At 37.1% G+C, this 22,675-nt stretch overlaps 3 protein-coding genes across 6 annotated transcripts in view; 2 read left to right on the top strand and 1 right to left on the bottom strand.

Annotated features, from left to right (window-relative positions):
* Positions 1–22,675, bottom strand: part of LOC141378555 (uncharacterized) — an 876,211-nt gene that overhangs the window by 794,011 nt on the left and 59,525 nt on the right. The gene's annotated exons all lie outside the window — the stretch shown is intronic.
* On the top strand, positions 3,795–21,008 carry slc16a9a (solute carrier family 16 member 9a). Of its 4 annotated transcripts, none has more exons than XM_073927567.1 (6): positions 3,795–3,894; positions 4,349–4,595; positions 9,549–9,692; positions 10,202–10,297; positions 12,153–13,037; positions 18,972–21,008. In XM_073927567.1, exons 2-6 carry the CDS (start codon positions 4,391–4,393, stop codon positions 19,088–19,090), a joined length of 1,449 nt encoding a protein of 482 aa, XP_073783668.1. In that variant the 5' UTR covers positions 3,795–3,894; positions 4,349–4,390; the 3' UTR covers positions 19,091–21,008.
* sh3pxd2ab (SH3 and PX domains 2Ab) overlaps positions 18,052–22,675 on the top strand; it is a 118,509-nt gene continuing 113,885 nt past the window's right edge. The window contains exons 1-2 of the mRNA XM_073928449.1: positions 18,052–18,169; positions 18,975–19,127. The gene's annotated coding sequence lies outside the window, so the exon portion shown is untranslated. The remainder of the gene's footprint in view (positions 18,170–18,974; positions 19,128–22,675) is intronic.

The following is a 22,675-nucleotide window of genomic DNA, read 5'->3' as shown; positions in this document are numbered from 1 at the left end:
CAAAATGCCTCAATAGCAAAATGCCTCAATAGTAAGTATCCATAATACATCTTAATTAAACAATTTTTTTTGTAGTGTTGTGATGTTTGTTTTCAGGAACCTGATAATAAGTTGTTAAATTAACATCTTCATTTGTCAAGATATACTATATACTATAAGTATATATACAAAAGTCTTGACGTCAATCCCAGTTGTAAGAGCAACAAATAATAACTTGACTTCTAGTTGATCATTTGTAACAGTGGCAGAAGGTAGATCTGTTGAACTGCATCCCAATCATCACAAATACTGTTTGTGTTTGTTGAAGGAAAATCATGGTTTGGGGTTACATTCAGTATGGGGATGTGCGAGAGATCTACAGAGTGGCAACATCAACAGCCTGAGGTACCAAGACATTTGTGCTACACATTACATTACAAACCACAGGAGGGGGCAAATTCTTCAGCAGGATAGTGCTCCTTTTCATACTTCAGCCTCTACATCAAAGTTTCTGAAAGCAAAGTAGGTCAGTGTTCCAGGATTGGCCAGCCCAGTCACCAGACATGCACATCATGTCTGAGGTAAGATGAAGGAGGAGGCATTGAAGACAAATTTAAAGATTATTGATGAACTCTGGGAGTCCTGCATGAAGACTTTCTTTGCCAATCCAGATTACTTTAATACGTGATTTGAGTCATTGCAGATGTATGGATGCAGTCCTCCAAGCTCATGGGAGTCATACACAATATTAATTCTTTTCCCACTGCACCATGACTTTATATTCTGTACTGGACATTATTTCAGTTAAGTGACAAGACTTTTGTCTAAGCAAAGTCAGATCTGACTGTCCTAATTAAATAATTTAAAATCAAGACATGATCATATTTTATTCTGGTAAAATAAGCGTAATTAGAGGCCTTTGCCTTTTTATATAAGCCACTTCTGATACCAAGTCAAGGTATTATTTGTTTCTAAAACTTGAGTAGGTGACAAGACTTTTGTCAGGTAGTGTAGTCATCTCGAGATGTGTTTGGTTGTTTAATTCAAAGAGGATCAGAGCTTTTGTCATTTTTTTTTAGTAACTCAAAATCGGAGCATAATTCTTACCACCCTAGATGATTTCCTTTGTAGATTTTTAATGGCCCAAACCCACATGGCACAAGTCATGTGCTTGAGCAGACTTGCCACGTGGCAATTAATTCCACAAGATCATAGTGTGTGCAGTTCATTATTCTAGCTTTGCTTTCCAGCATCTCTTCAGCAGTTGCTATTCACCCTCAATGCACACTTCTGCTGAGACAGCACTAAAGCAGACCATCAAACCTGCAAAACAAAGCAATGTTCTTTCACAAGTCACATGCAGTTTTGTTAATTAAATGCTGGAGAACCAAAAGCTACACAGTGTACCTCTAAAAAGAAAAGTGCGTTAGTGAGTGAAGGAAAAACAACCAAAAAGTACCCAACATGCATGGGAACTACTTCAACACTACTGTAAAAGCAACTGAAGTAGCTACTTGTAAAGTTTTGAGATGCTGCCAAGAGGTTTGTAGCTCTGTTAGTAAGTCAAACACTCAAGAATTTACTGCTTAACACTGTTTTAGTCACTGCTTAATGCACACACTGGTTAATTCAGAGTTTGGTGGGTTTGCAATTATTCTAAAATGTGCAAAATAGTAGAAACTATGTCTGTGCAGATGTGCTTAACCTTCTAACTGGTACTGTAGATGAACTTCCTCTATCCATTATGTCAAGTGCAGTGTTTTCTTATTAAGCAGCCTTTTTATTCCAAGTATTCTAGAGCCAAGTGTGTGTTCCTTCCAGAAGCCTCCCATCGGTTTCCCAGAGCCCTGCAGGCTGCAGTCACGCTGAATAAGAAGATGAGATGTTGTCCAAAAAGGTGATATGAGGCAAATGCAATTAACTGTTCTGTTCTTTCCGCGCTGCTTTTTATTCACTCTTTTCATGTCAGAGGGGATTACGGAGACAGGGGAGGGGAGGACTCTACCTCTCGTTTTATGTGTGTGTGGGAACGAGTACAAGAACGGGGCAGAAACAGGATCTCGGTGGGCTTAAAGCCCAAGCCGTCTGACCCTCCCGCTCTCGCCCATCACAAAAGTTCAGCCGACCACCCAGACGGAGAGCAGAGAAGGGTGGGAAGAAGTTTAAGTTTAGGCTCTGACAGAAGTCTGGTCCTATGCAGTTTGCTCTGTGGCCCCCAGTCTGAACATGTCCTTAAATATCTTCAGCTTTGCAGATATTTCATTATACTGTAGTACTGCCTTCAAATAAGCTAATGATAAGCATATTTACCTATACATTCTCTTGAAAATCAATGTTTTTAAATAAGCAGTTCTAGGTTTGGGACTGTATTTGTTTTTTTTTTTTATGTGTACTTACCTACATTATATCACCCATCTGCCACTTGATAAGTAAATCTAGCTTGTACCTTGTGCCCTCAGAACTGCTTTATTTCTTCCTGGCATTGATTTATCAAGTTACTGGAAACCATCTGGCAAGCCAAGCCATGTTCAAAGTCACCCATATAACTTTGCTCTGATGCTTGGTTTGCATTTCAGCAGATTATCTTGACCACGTCTACTTGGCAATATACATTGCATTAGTGTCATGTAATTGACTGATATGTGTTTTAATGTTATTAAGCAGCTTAATAGTAACAGGTAGAAAGGAATAACTGGTAAGCCTTTCTTTCGCTCTGTTTTGTTTTGAAGCATTACATTTATTGAGAAACTGGGGGAAGACTTGAACCTAAAGTGTGTGCAGAAGAAAGTGAAGGTGTTTTCTGCAGCAGCCTCTTATACAGATGACTGGGTGAATGCAAATGTTTATGAGAAGCTCCTTCAGCAACATGTGGTTCTTTCCCTGCATTCATCACTCCATCAGCCATCAACCTTCATGCAGAAGTATGAGCCCCATCACAGCGAAAGAGATAAATAAAATGGGGATGACACAGTCCTGATCTAGATCTGATTGAAAATCTCTGGAAAATCCTTAGTGGCAAAGTTATGACAAAAACCCGCTACAGTTACCAATCTGCGGAGGAGGCTGAATCAGCAGGTTTGTGCTGTGGTAAAATAAAACAATACTTATTTTCTATTATAGAATTGATTTAAAATTCTATACTGCCAAAATTTTCGTCTCGTTTTAAGACGCATTTTAAAGTTCCCATAAAATCCAAACGCTTCTGAGTGGACCTCCACCACACTGCTTGGCTCGGTCGTTTGGTTTCTGTGACTCATCACGAGTCTGGCCGGTAAGAACAGCTTCAAACCAGTTCTTCATATCACCGGATAAAAGGGCGCACGCTGAGAAAAATACACGCGGTCACGGTCGTGCTCTAACTGCGACTTAATATTAATAAAAAAATAAAGAAGACCTGAAAAGTGCGTTTTAATTTTGAAAGCACCTCTCCTGTCACCACTTCACTTTGCTCCTCTGGTGGTAAGACGCAAGTTCCCCAATTCTTGAAAGAACAAAATATAGGCTTCTATTAAGCACATATACTCTAAAGCACAGACGTGAATGTTTGTTCCTGATTTAAGTGGTTGTTTATTGTCATACGAGTTGAGGAGAAACTTCAGCGCGCGTCTGTTGCGCCGCCGTGCGCGCACTGAAGAGAGAGATAGGTGGGTGCGCGCTCTACAAACTGCACCACTTCTCCTCGCGACTGCGGGATTTCAAAAATGTTTTGGACGAATATAAAGGGAACAGGGCAGTCCGGTCGGTGGTCTCTCCCCCTTCTAGGTGTGGTCTGTGTTCAGGAGTGTTCAAAACGAGCCGGTGCGCGATTCTGGGCTGGAGAAGGTATTCAGCGGAGGAGCGCGTGAGAGACTGGCCTCTGGTCCAGCGGGCACGAGCGGTTCAGCGCTCTGCGAGTAAGAGCAACATCCACCTGCAGTAAGTTTCACAGCTTCTCAAATAGCCTACCTTTAACTTTCACATTCTTTTCTGGTATAATTGGCGAAAATCATGCACGCGAAGCCTGTTATAATTTGTAGTTATAAAAAAGTATGGGCTAGTTACTAGTGTATTGCAAATATAATTACATAAAACATTCCTGCAGAATTATATTCAGAAATAGTTTTGCATATATTATGCTTTCAGATATGGCATGCTTAAAGTGAACCCTCCAATATTGTATTTCTATTATACAATGACTTTTATGTAGCCTACAGTTGTTCCTAAAATGTATGGTTATTATAAGATGATTCAGTTTAAACATAGGCTATTGCTAATCTAAAGGCACATGCGGCATTCTTGCAAGATAAATTGAAAATAGTTTTGCATGAATACTTCATATAAAACATGTATTTCCATCATGATCCTGATGTTTCTCCTTTTCTTTCAGCAGGTCTGTGTGTGAAGTGTAGTCAGTGTAACATCAGTGCTGAGAATGGCTGCTGTGAAGAGTGAGAGCACTTTAGATGGTGGATGGGGATGGATGATTGTGGTGGCTTCATTCATGGCCCAGTTTCTGTCTTTTGGATCCCCTCAATCTGTTGGGGTGTTGTATCCCGAGTGGCTCAGTGCCTTTCAGGAGGGAAAAGGCATGACAGCTTGGGTCGGTTCCATGGTGTCTGGGGTTGCGCTCATCACTAGTAAGTACTGATCGTTGCTTCATTGCTGTGTGTGTGTGTGTGTGTGTGTGTGTGTGTGTGATAAAGAAGTCCATGTTCCCATATAAAACAGTTATGCAATGACACATAAAATGACTAAGGGGTGATCAACATTTTGAAATAGGTCAAAACAACACATTCCTAAAATATCTTAATTAGTTTTCACTTTGTTTTCAGTTTTGATCAAATTTAGAAATTGAATTGTGTGTAGATCTTTAGAATGGATTAGAATGTATGCTTAAAAAACACAATTATTTGTGAGATCAAATTCATTAATTATCCTCTTATATCCTCTAATTCAAGTTATTTTAATGTTGATTAACTAACCATGACCTTAAATGTGAATCCAAGGCAAACATATTTCTAAGATCCTCTGCCCTAAGTGTTAAATCTGACATAAACATGACACTCTAAAACACACTTGGATTTATTCACACAGTATATAGCTGCCGAGTCACTGTTGTACTGCCTTTTTCCACTAGAAGACATGCTGTCAGACAGAGACGTAATCTCCCTGTTTATTTACAGTGTAGTTGTTTAAAATAGGTGGTCATTGGCAGTCTGCATTGCAGGGATCAAATTGACAGTGAAGTACACCACTATAAATTTACAAGAGAACAAAAGAGGGCAGATAATCAGAAGCATTGTCAGCTGTATAGGCTGACCAGTTTGGTTCTCATTTGATGCCACTTAAGTCCAATGTATAAGATGGGATGTAAATTGAAGCATACTGTATTTATATATTTACAAACACATACACCAGAGCAGGGGAAACACCAAACAGTAATCTTTAAGGGACAAACACCCAGACCGTTATCACAGCACACATCATTGTTTTGGATGTTATCTAAATTCAATACTAGAATATACATCATAAAAGCCTTTACAGTGCTCAGCATAATTTAGTACAGCTCATTTTAAAAATGAATATTTTTATCAATTTCTCAGTGAATATAAGCAATGTATTTTGGTGCATTTAAACAAAACAGATTGTTTAAACAGATGTATTTATTAAAATAATATTTTAGTCACCAAACATATTTAGAAATTGAAAGATAATACAAGTCAATTGAAGCAAAATATTTCAAAAAAAAAAATCAGCTAAATTTGGTAAAATGCTTCTTGATTTTTCCTCTTTTTTTAAAATTGTATTTAATATTTTTCTATAACATAAATTTGTACTAGTTTTTGTAGTGTTATTGTAAGTTATTTTGTTAAATAAGCTCTGGATTTGGCTTCTGTACTGACTAATGTATGCACAAATATATCATTGCATAGCTTCTTATAAAAAATATGAATTTAAAAGATAGATTTGTGAGGGGTGTTCTCGAGTATACTTAGCACTGTATATCTTTAGGTTCAGATTTTAAAATAACAGTGTGAATGCTAAACCAACCATGACCAAATGTATATATTTTTTGCTCTGAACCCAAAGTAAATAAGATAAAATAAATAAGAGTTGCATTACAAGTGTGAAGACACCCTAAAATAGCATTATGTAAATGTTTTTTTGTTAAAATGACCAAAAACCACTTGAACAGTGTTATAAATTTTGCTGACTGAAGTACTCAAATCCAGAGAAATAAGCAGTTTTAACTAGTGACACAAACCCTGTCTAATGACGTCATACGCAAACATCATTTGCAGTTTGGTTTTATGGAAAACAGGGAAACACCAAAGAAACTTTAATATATTGTGCATTTTATTAGACTTTAAAATGTAAGAAGTATGATAAAACAGCATTGCTTCTACACGTGATTATGACTAGAGGAACTGAAGGACTGTGGCATAAAAAGCTCCAATGATTTTGTAATGCATCACACTTGTCCGCACCATAACTACAGCAATAGCTTCACAGGATAATCCCATTGTTGGATATTCTTTTGAATTATATATTTTTAAAGGGGTTATAAACTATAAAACATTGATTGCTCAATCAAAATTCATCCTGCTTCAAGTAACATCAGCCTTTAAGGTGGAAGACAACAAAACTGCAGCATACATTTATAATAAACAGAATGATTTCTTGCTTTGGTGTGTACATTAATAAAGGTATCTTTATTGTTCTCATTGGCGATGTAAACAAGCCTGATAGTTTAAAACTGCTGTGATATTTTTTATGCAGAGTTGCATAAAATATGCATTGCTTCATCTATTGGCTTCGTGGATACTGAAAGTAATAGCAACATATTTAAAGAGAACAGGCACAAAGTTGTGTTTTAAATGAAGGGAAGACAGGCCTCTCATCTTTCCTCAGTAAACTTTGACACTAGTTCACAGCGCAAATGTGTTTGTCAGTGTGTCTGTGTGCGTGTTTGGGTTTTGAAGGTGTCAGGTTTTGTTTACAGGCATAGCTGTGTAGTCTATCGTCACTGCAGAGAAAGTCATGACTGGACAGGATTGGCAGAGATGTTAGTGTGTTTGGGTAAACATGTGTTCCTATGCCCTATGTTACCTCAGAAGACGGGAATTTACAGGGGAGTTGATTATGACCTGCGTAAAACCCAAATCGCATCATCACATCTAAAAGCAGATGATTCCTGTAAACAGAAACAACAGAAAATGGGCCTTTCCTTTGATTATCTTGGCTGTTTTATAGTTTATTCACTCATTATGTTTGCTCGAGTTTTGATCTCTATAGGCTGAATGGTTCTGATTTCAAACTGGCATTAGTGCTGTGTAGGTCAGCAGTGTTGCATAATCAAGCGTGTTTGAAGGCATTTGGCAGTGATGTTAGCAAGTATAAAGTACCCCGTACCAGACAGTACAGACCCTAATGAGACATCAAAGTAAAGATGGAGAAATTATTTAGTCTGAATGAGACAAACAAACACTGCTCCCCGTCAGATGCTCTCCAGAGGACATGCATTTTGGCCATTTTACGAGAAACTGAGTCATTTGTTAGCCTAATTCTAGTAACGGATTGATAGACAAACATACTCTCTTCACCCCTGAGACAGTGACGTTATCAAGACAGAGATTAAGAGTCTCCTTTTAGTCATTAATGGGACAATTAGGATGTTGAGCCTCATAATATTCATTCATTTTCTTTTCGGCTTAGTCCAATTATTAATCTGGGGTCACCCAATGGAATGAACCACCAACTTATCCAGCACATGTTTTACACAGAGGATGCCCTTCCGGCTGAAACCCATCTCTAGAAAACATCCATACACACTCATTCACACTCATACACTACGGACAATTTAGCCTACCTAATTCACCTGTACCACATGTGTTTGGACCCTGGGGTAAACCGGAGCACCCGGTCGAAACCCACGGTAACGCAGGGAGAACATGCAAAGTCCACACAGAAACGCCAACTGACCCAGCCGAGGCTTGAATTAGCAACCATTTTGCTGCTACCTACTGCATCGCCCCGCCTCATAATATGCGAACAATAATTTCTGTAATAATTATCCATACTTATAAAAGCATCTATACTTGTAAGTTAGAGCTTCAGTTTATGCATTTATTTATTGGCAAGTTGAATTATGTGCCTGTTTTATGAACCATTTTTGCCCCAAACTCTAATGGCAGAGAGAGCTTAATGTGCTGCAATTTAAGAAAACACATGAAATTACAAAAAATGCCAGCAAATTGAGAGCAGATTTTCATCCGTTTGACAGGACACATGCTGCAAATCCTCACAATGCAAAGATATTTTTAAAAAACACGCTTACAACATTTTCTTGCAAACAGTTTATTAAAACGCTCTGCATTTTCTCACAACACAACGAAAACATTTCAAGGAGACCCTAAAACATGACCCGGCTATTTAAGTTATGGTTATTTAGGCTAAAGACAAGGGAATCAGGATGTTGAAATAAACAAACAAAAAATCACCTTTCAAAGATCACCTACAACTTCACTCAGCAACTCGTTGTGTTCCGTTCCTTTTGTGTTGTGAGAAAATGCAGCCCATTTTTATTTGTGTATATTGTGAGGATTTGCAGCACATGTGCTGTCAAAAAAGATCTTTTCTTAATTTGCTGAAGTTTTTTGTAATTGCATGCATTGTCTTAAATTTCAGCACGTTAAGCTCTCTTGGTCACCGTATTTAACACTGAAAATTGTTCAAAATAAAGATAACAGTACACAATATAATAAAAGAGTAAAATAAAATTCAGTGCTTCATAATCTGATTAGGAGGACAAATAAATGAAAAAAGGTGCAAAAACAAAACTACAAGAGTTTATGTGGAAGGCAATTATAGGCAAAAACATTTAGTACTACAGCGCTGAAAAAATATATATAAAATAATTAATATGAAAGTCTATTACTAGTTTGTTATTTGTTTTTCGTATTTACCATTAATACATTTGTGTATTAATTACAGTAAAAATGATCCATTGGATTTGCTTTTTTTGCTTTAAAGTAAGTGGTTGCAACTTTGCAATATAATTAACTAAAACTCAACATCTTAAGTTGAAACAGAATCTCTCTAAGTTGAGATGACTCACATTTTCAAGACAGCTGGTGAACTTAAGTTTGTAAGTTTAACCAAATAAAACGTTTTATGGTGAACAGACAATTTAAGTTTTAAGCATTACTATATATAATTAGTCTGTTAACATTCAATCCATTAAGTTGTTTGGAATCACTTACCTTAAAAAAATTGTAAATCCAATGAATATTTTTTATGGAGTTTAGTTTTTTATGGAGTGTAGTTTATTTAGGTTTTATTGAATAAACTACTGATTATGTGCACTAAAATAAGAATATTTCAACCAAGAAAACTTATTTGCAGAAAATGAAAATAAATTTAATGTATATAGATATAAAATATTCCATGACTTCATTTCAGACTTTATTGAAAGAACATATCAATTAAACATGCATTTATTTCCCAGAGGTCTATAGTGCATAGATTATTCCTCATATTCTTCATTGTTTGCATTCAGTGAGATGTTGTTCTCCTGTGTTTTTCTGTAGGCCCGGTGTGCAGTGCCTGTGTGGATAATTTCGGTGCTCGACCGGTAACCATCTTCAGTGGTGTGATGGTGGCTGGAGGGCTGATGCTGAGTGCGTTTGCTCCGAATATCTCTTTCCTCATCTTCTCCTATGGCATTGTTGTAGGTAGGAACATGAAACCAATATTAACAGTGACTTGATGAATAGCAGCATGCTGGTATTAAGAAACATATGTGTTTGTTTTTTTGACCTTCAACAATTATACGAGAATCACAAATGAATCTTTCAAGTAGAAATTACATTCATGTGTTTGTAATCGTAAGAGTTGAACAGTCTGCTTATTTGTGGCCGCCAGGAGTGCTATTAATTATGATTATATAACACTCACTGTCAGTTTAGAATTCGAAACCATGGTGCCATCACTGTTTACAGTTTCATCGCCAGTAATACACAGCAACAAGACTTTGAAACATGCACACACAGAAATGTACTACCCAAAAATACCATTGCATAAGTTCAAGTTGGAGTTACTTTGCATACAAAGTCTACACTTCACTTCCTTTGTCCCTTTTATAAGATTAATTCAGAACATTGCATTACATTTTGCTTCAGAGTAAGAGATTTTTTTTTGTGAAATGGTGACTGTAATTAATGGATTCCTGTTTCTGTTCAAGGCATGGGCTGTGGACTTGTCTATGCTGCCACACTGACCATAACCTGCCAGTACTTTGACAAGAGGCGAGGCCTGGCGCTGGGCATCGTCACTACAGGTACACATTTTAAACTCATTAACTGCACATTATGGTATACAACGAACTAAAAAGTAGCTAATTGGGATGTCACTATTTATCGTCTATGATACAATCTTAAATGTTGTTTCAACAATATGCCAACTGACATTATCGAGTTTGCCATTCACTTTGCAAAAATAAAAACAGTGCAAAAAATTTCCGTGCTTCATGTATTTTATGCAAATTAAATGAATTTGATTCATTTCAGTCCCGTTTAAAACACTTGCGTTTGGGAGCTGAAGCTTTTTTTTTAAAAAAAGAAGAAAAAAAAAAACAACAACAAAAAAAAAAAAAACTGAAGAGGCAGAAAAGAAAAGAAAAAAAACAAGATCAAAGAGGTTGTCATGAGAGTTACAAAATCAAGTCATAATACATTTGAAGCACATTATCACATATTGCTCACAATGACATACTTTGTCCATTTCTGCCAACACTTGTTGGACTGTTTTGAATTCTTGATACAGTGGATCTCCTTTACAATTCCTATCCATTGAGCCCTTGTTGAAGGATCAACCTGAAACCAGTTTTGAATTATGGCTTTTCTGCTACTTACCAAAAGTATTTGAGTTAAGTATCTGTCAATTGAATAGTTGGAACAGTTTGTGGTATTTTGCCAAGGTATAATGTAATAAACTAGCAGTCCAATTCTTCTCCAGTTATTTAGTTGCTGCAGTCTTCTAAAGGAAGAACGGATATTTTGATCTGTAACAAAGATGTTGATTTATCCATTTAAATTATTCAACAAGTTATTAGCTTTGGTCTGGTAATGACAAAGACTTTCTGCCACCTAATGGCTGTTTAAGTGTCAAATTTGTTTATCTATGACGGACTAAATCAAACAAGACACCCACATAAGAAGGGGTTACATTTTCTATTTTTTGTAAATGATAAAAAAAATCCCTGAAAAATATTTTTTTGCAGTATTGTACACCCTACTACTGCTATAATTATTTGTATTGAATTACAAGCATAAGCAATTGATTTGATTAGAATTTGATCAACAAAATGTAACAAAAAACATTATGCTAGTGTAAACCACCAGTTCGACTACACCCAACCTGATCTGAGCTGGGATCAAACTGGCGATTCTTTGTATGGAAGTCGGTTGCACTAACAAGGGTGCTACAGACCATGGCCTCTAGCGTCTGTCGATAGAGCACCTTTAGAGGTCAGAGGAGTGAGGTTTACCTGCATACAGTAGCACTTCACTAGTTGGCCTCCGTTACATCCCCTAAACCTCACTTCGATCCTGGACGAGCCCCCACATGTTACTCACCATTCCTACTGCGCCCAAACCGATCTGAGCTAGGATCGAATCTGTGATTCTTTGTATGGGAGTCAGTTACTCTATCAAGGAAGCTAAACACCATGGCCTCTAACCATCTGTCACTAGAGCACCTTTATAGGTCAGAGGAGTAAGGTTTACCTGCATTGCACTTGACTAGCTGGCCTCCATTACACTATTATGACATTATGCTTGATTACCGGGTACATTAGATAAAATTTTACCCAAAAGCCTAAAGTGGATTAGTAATATTTTTATGCATATTTATGCAAATTCACAGTCAACAACCTTCTTCAGTAGTTTGTTGTTCTGTTGTTCTCCTCCATTAGTTTTTTGACTATGAAGCAGCACTCTGGGTCAACTTGTGGACTAACTGAGTATTGCAAAAACAAATCAGAGCACATGTATATCTGCTGCCTATAGATTTTATGCTGTTAGAATATTCACAATTTAATTAAACACATTCCTTGGTTTCTGTGTAAAACTGAAGTATACATTGGGCTGATTTTCCACAATGCTCCAGATGTTAATTGTAATTATCCTCCTCAGGTACAAGTGTGGGTGGCTTCATTTACGCCACACTCCAGAATGAGCTCATTGAGTTGTTTGGTTTGGAAGGCTGTCTGCTTATCATTGGGGCGCTGGCGCTCAACTTGATGGCATGTGCTGGGCCAATGCGACCTTTGAACTTACCTGGCTACTACCTGAAACAGAGAGCTGCTCTACAACGCACAGAGGACCCAGAACCACTCTATAGCAAACCTACTGCCATTATCATTGAGTCTGGATCTGATCTCAAAACCAAACCCGGCTTAGCCGAAAACACTACCACAGTGAAACTGTTGATCAACAAAGACCCCACAGAGCTACAAGACAGTGAAGGAGAACGGAAAGTCCACATATTGTCCAGTTCAATAATAGCACGAGCCATTAAGAAGTGGATGCGTCCATATGGACAGTATTTCTGCGAAACAGTAGAGCTCCTACAGGACCGGGTCTTCATGGCTTTCTGTATCGCCATGTTTCTGTTTAGCTTAGGAGCATTTCCACCTGTGCTCTTCATGGAGGACGTGGCCCAGAGCGAAGGGCTTATTGATGGGATTGCGCTGATACCACTGGTCTCCATTGTTGCGATGACTACAGGCATCGGTAAGCTGATTCTGGGTGTGCTGGCCGACATGCGATGGGTCAACAGTCTGTATCTGTACGCCCTGACACTCATTGGCTCTGGAACGGCTCTGCTTCTCATCCCTGTGTCCAAGAGCTATTTGGGTCTACAGATTCTTTCAGCCGCTGTTGGGTTTTTCTCAGGGAACTGGTCTCTTACATCATACATCACTACCAAGATTGTGGGCATTGAACGGCTTGGTCAGGCGCATGGGATTCTCATGTGCTTTGGAGGGTTTGGAATTGCACTCGGGCCACCAGTTGTAGGTAAGAAGAATCTCATCAACCCTTTACAATATAAAGAACAGAAAAAAGAAAGTATAAAAATAAATAAATAAAAAGTATAAATAAAAGTAAAACAAACAACTCTCTTAGAGTTTTAGCATTTTGATTTGATTTAGCTGATATCAGGTCTGGCAGGAACACTTAGCTTAGATTGGCAAAGATCATTGAACTGGATTAGACCAGCTGTCCAAACTTGGTCCTGGAGGGCCGGTTTCCTGGAGAGTTTGGCTGCGTCTGAAACCGCCTACTACTCAGTAGGTACTGCATTTGAATTTAATAGTACTACTCGGCCGTTAGAAAAGTATGTTCTATACAGTATAAACGTGAAAAGTATGAATGGAATTCGGACGTACTACATCCGTCCATTTTGTCATGGTCACGTGACCTATCTGCGTCAGTTGCGTTGCTTCGTCCATTCATGAATTTTCTCGCGGGACATTATGGGATAGCGCAGCATGCATGGGATGCGCACTCCAGAATCTCACCAGAAGTAGTAAGTCATCCAGGTACTTCTCGCATACTGATTTTCGAATTCTATGAATTCGGACATACTACTCGGCTCGCATACTGATTTTAGCATACTATATAGTATGGAAGTATGGGGTTTCTGATGCAGCCTTTAACTCCAACAATAGTTAGACACACCTGAACCTGCTAATCAAGCTAGATAGATACTGTTGGAGCTAATCTCGGCAGGACACTGGCCCTCTAGGACTGAGTTTGGAAATTTATGGATTAGACCATTAGCAATGATGAAAATCAGCTAACTTCTGTGTATTTCACTTCAAAAAGATTCAAAAAGGGTAAAATTAGTATATTTTCAGAAAAGGGGAGTGTTCCTAAAAGTTTTTTTGTCAGAATGTTTTGATATATCACTTGTCTCCACCTACTGGTATGACAAGCTTTATACGATCTTTATTTTAAGTAGCATTACTATTTTGCTGACTAGTGTTTGTATGCTACCTATAAACATTTTCCCAGTTCTTCTATAATAATTTGAAGTTCACTGACTGGAATAACTAAAATGTCAACAGCTTTCGGTGTTGGCGGTATATTCACTATGATCATAATCGTTAAACATTTTGAATAGATCACTAAATTGTTCTCTAGGGGTGTTTAAGTTAATTTAGCTATGTTTCATTGATTAATTGTGCACCTCTAGGTTAAATTAATTAATCATAACTCAGTGTGTTTCATTGCTGAATGTATCCACTTATCAGTCCCTTGTTAATTGCACAAGTTACGTTCTAAAAATAGCCCTCAATAAGTAGTCCGCTGTACTTTTTACAATTATTATAGATGTTTTAAGGCTGAAAAACCTCTCACTACACTATTTATACACTTTTCTCAGATAGGCATAAACATTTTCACACTTATTCCTCCGCTCCTTTCCATCTTCTAGACTCCTTTAGCATGTCCAGCAGTCCAACTTTTTGTGCGATGGTTAGCATCTTCCTCTGCCTTTTGGGTGCTACCGTGGGTACCTTTGACATGGTTTTGTCGACATTCAAACTAAAACTAGCAAACATACAGTACAGCATTTCAGAGTCACACTGCTAGCGATCAAAGATTTATGTAAATTTGGCAAGCTAAACGCATTCTGTACTGTGCAGGAGACACAGCAAGGAAGAGTTTGATTGACATTGGTCTGCAGCCAATCAGGACCCAAAACACAATTCGCTGTAAAAAAAAAAAATAAATAAAAAATAAAGCATGTCAAATTGAACAAAAAAAGACATGTGAACTGCATTATGGTGAGGGACCACTGTTAACACATTTTAACAGTCGCCACCTACTGGGGCTAGATAGTTTTTTCATTTGAGCCCTCAAGTAGCTACAGTTATTATATACTTTCATGGCTATCACAGTCATTAGTGTTTATATCCAAACTAAAAACATTTATCCCAGTACTTATGTGATAATTTGTGGATGAGTCAGTGGTGGAGAAAACGCAGATCTGAAAGTAAATAGATGCCTATAGTATATAGATTCCTCCGGTGTAGTGTTATTTTCAAATACGTGTATCTCTTTTTTCAACCCTTTTCATCCAGGTTGGTTCTTCGACTGGACTCAGTCATATGACCTGGCGTTCTACCTCAGTGGCACTTGTGTTTTAGTGTCTGGTGTGTTTCTGTTCTTGGCTGCACTGCCTTGCTGGAACAGGACGGCACAAGAGGGAAATTCTCAAGCAGAAGAGGATGTAAACACTTCACAACAGCACCACTCTTTTGACTGTGACAAAGTAGCCTCTGTGGCTTGAACAATACTGCCCTTAACATTTTGTTGAACATACAGATGCTTATCTGCTTTTTCTTACCTGGCAATTTGACAAGGGCATTTTACTGATGGTGCCAATCGTTTTCTTTGGTTCATTGTGAGAAGATGTTTTTATATATTTCCCACAACCTTGGTATTTTTTATTATCAAAGGGTACATTAGTTTTTTCCCTAGATGCTCATGAAGACTGCCTCATTTTTGAGGCCTATATCTATAGCAGAAGTTTATAGTGTTGTTTATAGTATTTTCTGTAGATTGATAACTGGACACTGATTATTATTATTATTATTTTATTATTATTATTATTTTTGTGTAGACTTTAATTACTTGACTTGTGTTATTTTACTCTTTGAGACGAATGGACTCACTGATTTCACCAACCAGTAAAAATGCACAGTAGTTTCCCATTAATAAGCATGCAGAAAATTATAGAGTGTGTGAATGGGAATTTTTACTGCATATATAGCATGAAACGCATAGAAAAAAATGATAATCCAAAGATTTTTTTCTTTTTTGCCCTGACAAGGACTTAAAACAAGTGTCAAAGACTTAAAACAGAGAGGAAATGCACTTTTAAGCACTCTTATAAATGGCCAGTGACTGCACAGTATTTTTCTACTTTTTTTCCTGGTGCATCATCGCTTTTTATTATAACCAAAGTGACAAACAATTTCATTAATCTTGAAAAAAGGCCTTATTTTGAAATGTACTTACTTTAGCCATGTTTAATGTTAAGACATACCTCAGCATCTTGGTCATTTTGAAAAATGAGAACATGCTGATGATAAAAAGAGTCAGAAAAAACACAAAAACAGAAAGGCTGTGTGGTTGTATTATACTGTATGTGTGTATGTGTGTGTCTGGTAATACAAAGTCATCCTCCATAGTTTTTTCAACAGGCTGGTCCCTGACAACATTTTTGTAAAGTTACCAGTTCAGTAATTTCTTTTTTTTAATGTTAGTATATATTGTATAAATATTAGCGAAGGAATGTTAAGTAGAGGCCACTACACTTGTGACCAAACACTTGCTTTGAGTCTTGAGTGAACATTTGACAAGGTGCATAATAATTATATATAAAATGTAATGTTGTGCCTTTATATAATATCTCAGTCTTGTTTGTTTTGTACTGTACCATTTCTTCATTTTTAAGTGATAATAAAACGATTTCTATGACAGACATGACAATTTTACTACATTTTCTCATGGAGTCTTGTCTTCATTTAATGAAAAAAAATGGAAAATTGATGTAATGGAGGTCAGCTCCAGTAGGACCGGTGGATTACATGTGGGGGCTCGTCCGGGATAGAAGTGAGATTTAGGGGGGTGAGTGTAAAGGAGGCCAGCTAGCGAAGTACTATGCAGTAAAACCTCACTCTTCTGACCTCCAAAGGTGCTCTAGTGACAGACACTAGAGGGCATGGTTTTTAGCCTCCTTGTTAGAGCAACCAACTCCAATAGAAGAATCGCCGGTTCGATCCGAGTTTAGACTGGGTTGGGTGCACTAGGACCGGTGGGTTACATTTATAGCTTTTCTAGCTTTGGTAGAATGATTTAACTAGAGTCAACTTAAAACGAAACACTTAACCTTCAGCAAAAGAAGGAGCATAGATATAACATTCACTGACAACTTTGGAATTACCATTTCACCACTGACCTTTACAGCTTTGTACTCCAAATTGTTTTTATGTGCGATATGTGAGTCAGATTTGGACTGTGGAACCAAACACACATATAAACAAAATAACTGTTTATTTATCCTAAAAAATGATTAGTTTTGGTCCTTTTGGTTTGTATAAATGTATTGAATGTATTGGTTCATTTCACTCAGTTCATTAGATCATTTAAGGATTGAATCAATTGAATCAATTACAGTAAATGGCATTGCTAGTGTGTGTGTTAGTGAAAATGTACCTTGTTATGTTTTCACATGCGAGGCAGTGCTATTGGCATGTTCCATTTGGAGCAGTGGAAAAACAACAGACAGTGAGTGAGCGAGCGAGCGGATAAGAAAAAAAAGAGAGACAGATGCCCTTATGTATTTTTAATTTGACTTAGCTTGACTGTCTGGTCGCTCTGTAAACAAACCTATAAATACATCCATGCTATTATTACCCTGGCCTCTGATAAACCCTCTCAATGAACTTTTCCACTAAAAAAAATGAAACAGGTTGATATTCATTTTCCCTCAGCTTAGTCCCTTTATTCATCAGGATACTGTATGTTTTACGCAGCGGATGCCCTTCCAGCTGCAACCCAGTACTGGGAAACATCCATATATACTCATTCACACACATACACTTTGGCCAATTTAGTTTATTCAATTTACCTATGGCACATGTCTTTGGACTCTAGGGGGAACCGGAGCACCCGAAAGAAACCCATGCAAACACGGGGAGAACATGCAAACTACACACAAAAATGCCAACTATCTTGAACCAGCGACCTTCTTGCTGTTAGGCAACAGCCTGAAACAGGATATTGTCTACAAAAATGAACAGAATTGCAATATAAACTAATCAAGCTTAAACCGCAACAGATAATGAGAAATGTAATGGGAGAATTAACACAACATCCTCATAAACTGATACGCAGGTTGATATTTTGTTTTAGGCCATGTGATATTCAAAAGAATTTTAATATGAATAAACTTTAAAATTTGCAGGCTCTGTTGAATGAATGTAATAATTTGAGGGTATTTTCTGTAAATGTGAACAAGGTTTTCCTGCATCTCCTTCATTGACCAGAAAGGGGAGCCACATCCAGATGGCAGACTTCAATCAAGAAACTTAAAGGGACCCAAAATGATCATTTTTGCACTATTTACTTACCCTCAGGTGGATCCAAACCTTTATGCTTTTCTACATTCCTCAATTCATTATCTTTTTAGCGTAGTCCCTTTATTTATTAATGGTCACAACTGCGGAATGAAACACCAACTTATCCAGCATATGTTTTACGCAGGGGATGCCCTTCCAGCCACAACCATTTGCCACAACCCAGCACTGGGAATTTATGCTTTTCTTTTTTTTCTGTTAAAACAAAAGAATATATTCTGAAGAAAGCCGAAAGCTGGTTACCAAAGACTTTCACAGTAGAAAAAACATTCAGTAAAAGCCGATGTAGAAGTCATAATCTTGTTTTTGTGTTTAACAGAAGAAAGAAACCCAGACAAAGTTGATGACAGCATATTCAGTTCTGGGCAAATTATCAGTTTAACTATGTGAACAAGAAAAAATGTGTTCATTTGGTATTAAAATGACCATTGATGTGAATTAAGTCCTACTTTTCCCAATTGATGATTACAGATGTTGATTGTGTAACAGTTTCGCTATGTTTACATTTGCTACATCCATTGTAAAAATGTTTTTTGGTGTTTAAACACTTTAAATATTGATTAATCAGAGTTTAGCAACAGCACTAAAATAGTATTTTTTTTATATTAGACCAATGTGAACACATTTTGTGCATAAAAGGTTTTTTAGTTGTGTTAATGAATAGCGAACCTATGACAAACTCACCCCACACATAAAAATTTTAAAAACATAGCCAGACAACTTTGTTCAAACAGAATTTTATTAATGTTCATCGTTATTATTTTAACTCAAGTAACCTACTGTTTTGTCTCTTTGAACATAGCAGTCAACGGCCGCAGTGTGGCGACAGAGAGCGCTGTATTGTTGTATGGGAATTATAAACAAGGCGGATGTTCAGAGACGTCAAAGGGGGGAAAGACGCGTGGCTACAGCTTCACATAAAAGGTTTTGATGACAAGAATAGCTTGCTCAATTTCAGGTAAGAAGACGACTGGCGTTAACTGCATTTTTTTTCTAGTGCTTCACAGTTTTTAGATGCAAAACACTTTGGGATAAACTTGACAACTAATCATCTGTCAATATCAGTACAGAAGCTCACAGTTTGAAACATTTAAGCAGTTTCTCAAAACAAAATACAGTGTTAATATCATGTACCATTTTAAGAACATTATTTTGAACTGTCATGTAAATGCTGTATATGAATGGTATGAATGACTTCAACTTCTATGAACTAACCATATCAGGACATTTTTTCAAGAGATGTTACACTACCTGCCTTAAACCATTTAAAAGGATGGTCTAATTGTAATTTGGTAGAAAGTTGAACAAATGAGTTTAAATGGTGTAAAATTAAATGAACATGGTTAGTAGAAATGAGTCAGTCATGAGTGAAAAATAACAATAAAGTTTAGTCAGTAGAGCACAAACATGACAGTGCATTTGATAGCAATCTAAAGTAGTTCTTCTTTAGTATTGGCAATCATCCTGAGGTTTTTCTTCTGTCTGCTAAAAGGTTTTGCTCATTGCCCTAATTTGGGCTTTACACTTTGCACACACCCAGCATGACTTCTTTCTGTAGATGCTGAAAACATCAACAGACAGCTTTCCAGCATACTTAATGCTCAGTATTATAAAAGAAGATAAAAATGTACCGGGACCACAACAGTGCTTTATATTGTATGTAACTAAGTAACAGTAAAACTTGCTTGGGTAAAAGTACCAAAAGTGTTGGCTGTGAAAAGACTTATGTAAAAAATATGCTGCAAATTCATATCTTTCATGTCATACTGTAAAGCACATAGGTGAACTGGACCTCTCCATCAGGTAAAATAGACATTTGACAGTAAAGTGTATCTTTGATTTAGGGTGATGTAAAGTAATTGTACTCCAGTTACTTTCCTTGGTAAATTTCTTAAATCACCCTTAATATTTGTAACCCAGTAAGCACATTTCTAAAAACATTTAGTCCAAACAGCATGAAAAACTTGCTTAAAAGCCTTTATCTCTTAAATTAAAAAATGATTTGTCAATGAACCTGTGCCATCAGACAGTCTCTCTGACTAACCACTTAAACAGTCTGTTAGTGCAGTGAATCACCATCAATCCCTGATCTATACAAACCCATATCTATGCTTCAAAGTTCGGCATACTTATTAAGTACTACTACGCCACCTAATCACTGGGCTATTACAGACTTGGTCGTTTTGTCTAGGCAGGGAGACAGTGATGCACGACTGCACCTGGACTATGTCCAAAATTGCATACTTCCATCCTGTATAGTATGTAAAAAACAGTATAATTCTAGGGGCTAAAGCCATAGGGCTGGCAAAAAGTTGACTTTGCTGGATGTAGGGTTGTAACAATATACCGGTATGACGGTTTACCACGATTTGAACGTGCACGATTATCATACCATGAACAATTGCATATCAACGGTTTTAACCCTTAAAGACCGAGACAGCCGCCCGCGGCTAAAAATAAGTATTGCTCTTAAATGTTTAATAACTTTTGATCCGCTGATCCGATTCATACAATTCAAAGATTGGCATAAAGAAGAGAATCTCAGCTTTCCAGTGCTGTATCACATAACATTCGCGGACTTCCAGAGGCTCCGGAATCAGTGCGGTTACGTCATCAACATTTGACAACGCTGATTTGACAAAGAAACGCTCGTCACTGTGTCTCCGGACAAATCAGACATGATGCATTGATGCATTGTCCCTCCTCCATGCCCAGATTGGTTCAAACTCGCTATATCACAACCAATAAGCATAGGTTTCGCTTTTGTTTGTGGACCAAGCTTTTTGAACAACACGGAATGAGAGATAGGCATACATTTATGCGCGGCTAAATAAAACGCAAAAAAAAAAGTTTTTCATGAAATAATTCTCATACTAAGTACTTTTGCATGCACAGCAGCACAGAAACATGACAAAACAGTGACACAGCAAAGACGAACTGCTGCTCTTGCTGTTTTCAAAAGACGCAAATGAAGATGCAGCTGTTTGTCTGCATTGCAGACAACCATATCCAAATCCATATCCACAGACAACCATATCCATGCTGGCACATAAAACCTAAGGATGTTCCATATTGAATCTAGCTTCGTTATGTAACTATTTATAGTATAGTAAATATTTATATCTATTTTTTACTGAGGATTTGCACCATGTTTATTTGGATTTTATTTGGACTTTGACACATTATTTATTATTTTCTTATTTTTATTTGTTCATTGTAAGTGGTGTTGTTTATAGTAACTAAAAATATATTATTTGGAAAAAGTCAAATTTGCTTCACTGTTCTATTATTTTGTAACATTTGTAACATACCGTATACCGCGAAACCGTCAAACCGTGGTATTGTTTTAGACGATTATCATACCGTGAAAAATTCATACCGTTACAACCCTAGCTGGATGCTTAATAGTCGTAACTTTATGGACCGTCAGCTTCAAAAGATAGAATTGTATTCACTGCATTTAAATATTGATTAAAGTTACTATAGTTATTTAGTGAAGAGCAGCAAATTAATATCAGTTTGATCCACTGTTTTGTTTGATAACAGAGGTGTGACTTTTAGAATGCACATAATGAAAACATTAGTTCTGTTTATGCTCATTTAAGATAATATTAGTTGTGTTTAAAATAAAACACACCAAGATGGACAAGTTTACAAATTATTAAGTGTAGTTCACACACCCGAATCTCAAAGTATCCGCTTTCATTCATCTTCAGATCGCGTTTATAGAAGCCAATTACAATAGTCTCTGTTTATTTTTTTTAACACTAAACATTTTACAGTCTTTTTTTATTTCACTTTGTGAGAGGTGGAATACCGGTTTCAGTCATTTGTTCATGCAAAGACAGACCTTACACCTCTTACAGTATGCATGTGAGAATTGATAGCATTTTTAAGTTCTTTAGCCCTTTAGGACTCCCTTATCTATTGTTTTGTTAACAAATATAGTAAAAAAAAGTACAAAAGCAAGGCATGTTTGCAAAACTTGAACCTGCATACTCCTCAGTAAATGTGCAGTTGCGCTCCTGAATTCATAACTCTTTTGAGGGAGACACAATTAGTCCTGTCAGGATATAGATTAATGTGGAGTGCAGCATGTGATGCACCCGTGTGTGATGCAGCATGAAATAATGCTTTAATCAAACTTCATTATAATGCAAGTAAATATTGACTATGCCCAAAGTCTTCTTCAGAGGCAGCTCTGTTGTTGCTCAAATAATCTTTTTATTTGCTCTTGTTTACATCTCTTTCACATCTCTCCCCATCCTGCAGAACCATGTATTCCAGAGAGCTAAAGGGGCAATTATGTAGCAGGCATTGATCTTTTTCTGCAGAGCTGCTTTATGGCATCATACTGAGACAAAATATCAAAGAACTATTTTTGCTGCTTGGGCTGCGTTTTCACTGCAAGCCTTAATGCACTGATCCAAACTTTTGCCCATATCACATTTCTGGCCAGTCTGCTTACATTTACCTCAAACATGCCTTGTATCCAATATCCATGTT

The sequence above is a fragment of the Danio rerio genome, chromosome 17 (assembly GCF_049306965.1).
Source record: "Danio rerio strain Tuebingen ecotype United States chromosome 17, GRCz12tu, whole genome shotgun sequence".
Classification (NCBI taxonomy): domain Eukaryota; kingdom Metazoa; phylum Chordata; class Actinopteri; order Cypriniformes; family Danionidae; genus Danio; species Danio rerio.
This window is presented reverse-complemented; position numbering and strand designations above follow the sequence as displayed.

Excerpts from the sequence above, each read along its gene's own strand:
- slc16a9a (XM_021467242.3), top strand. The coding sequence starts at position 4,391 with ATGGCTGCTGTGAAGAGTGAGAGCACTTTAGATGGTGGATGGGGATGG. Across the intron at positions 9,693-10,201 it reads CTCCTATGGCATTGTTGTAG|GCATGGGCTGTGGACTTGTC; the intron begins GTAGGAACATGA and ends TTTCTGTTCAAG. Across the intron at positions 10,298-12,152 it reads GCTGGGCATCGTCACTACAG|GTACAAGTGTGGGTGGCTTC; the intron begins GTACACATTTTA and ends TATCCTCCTCAG.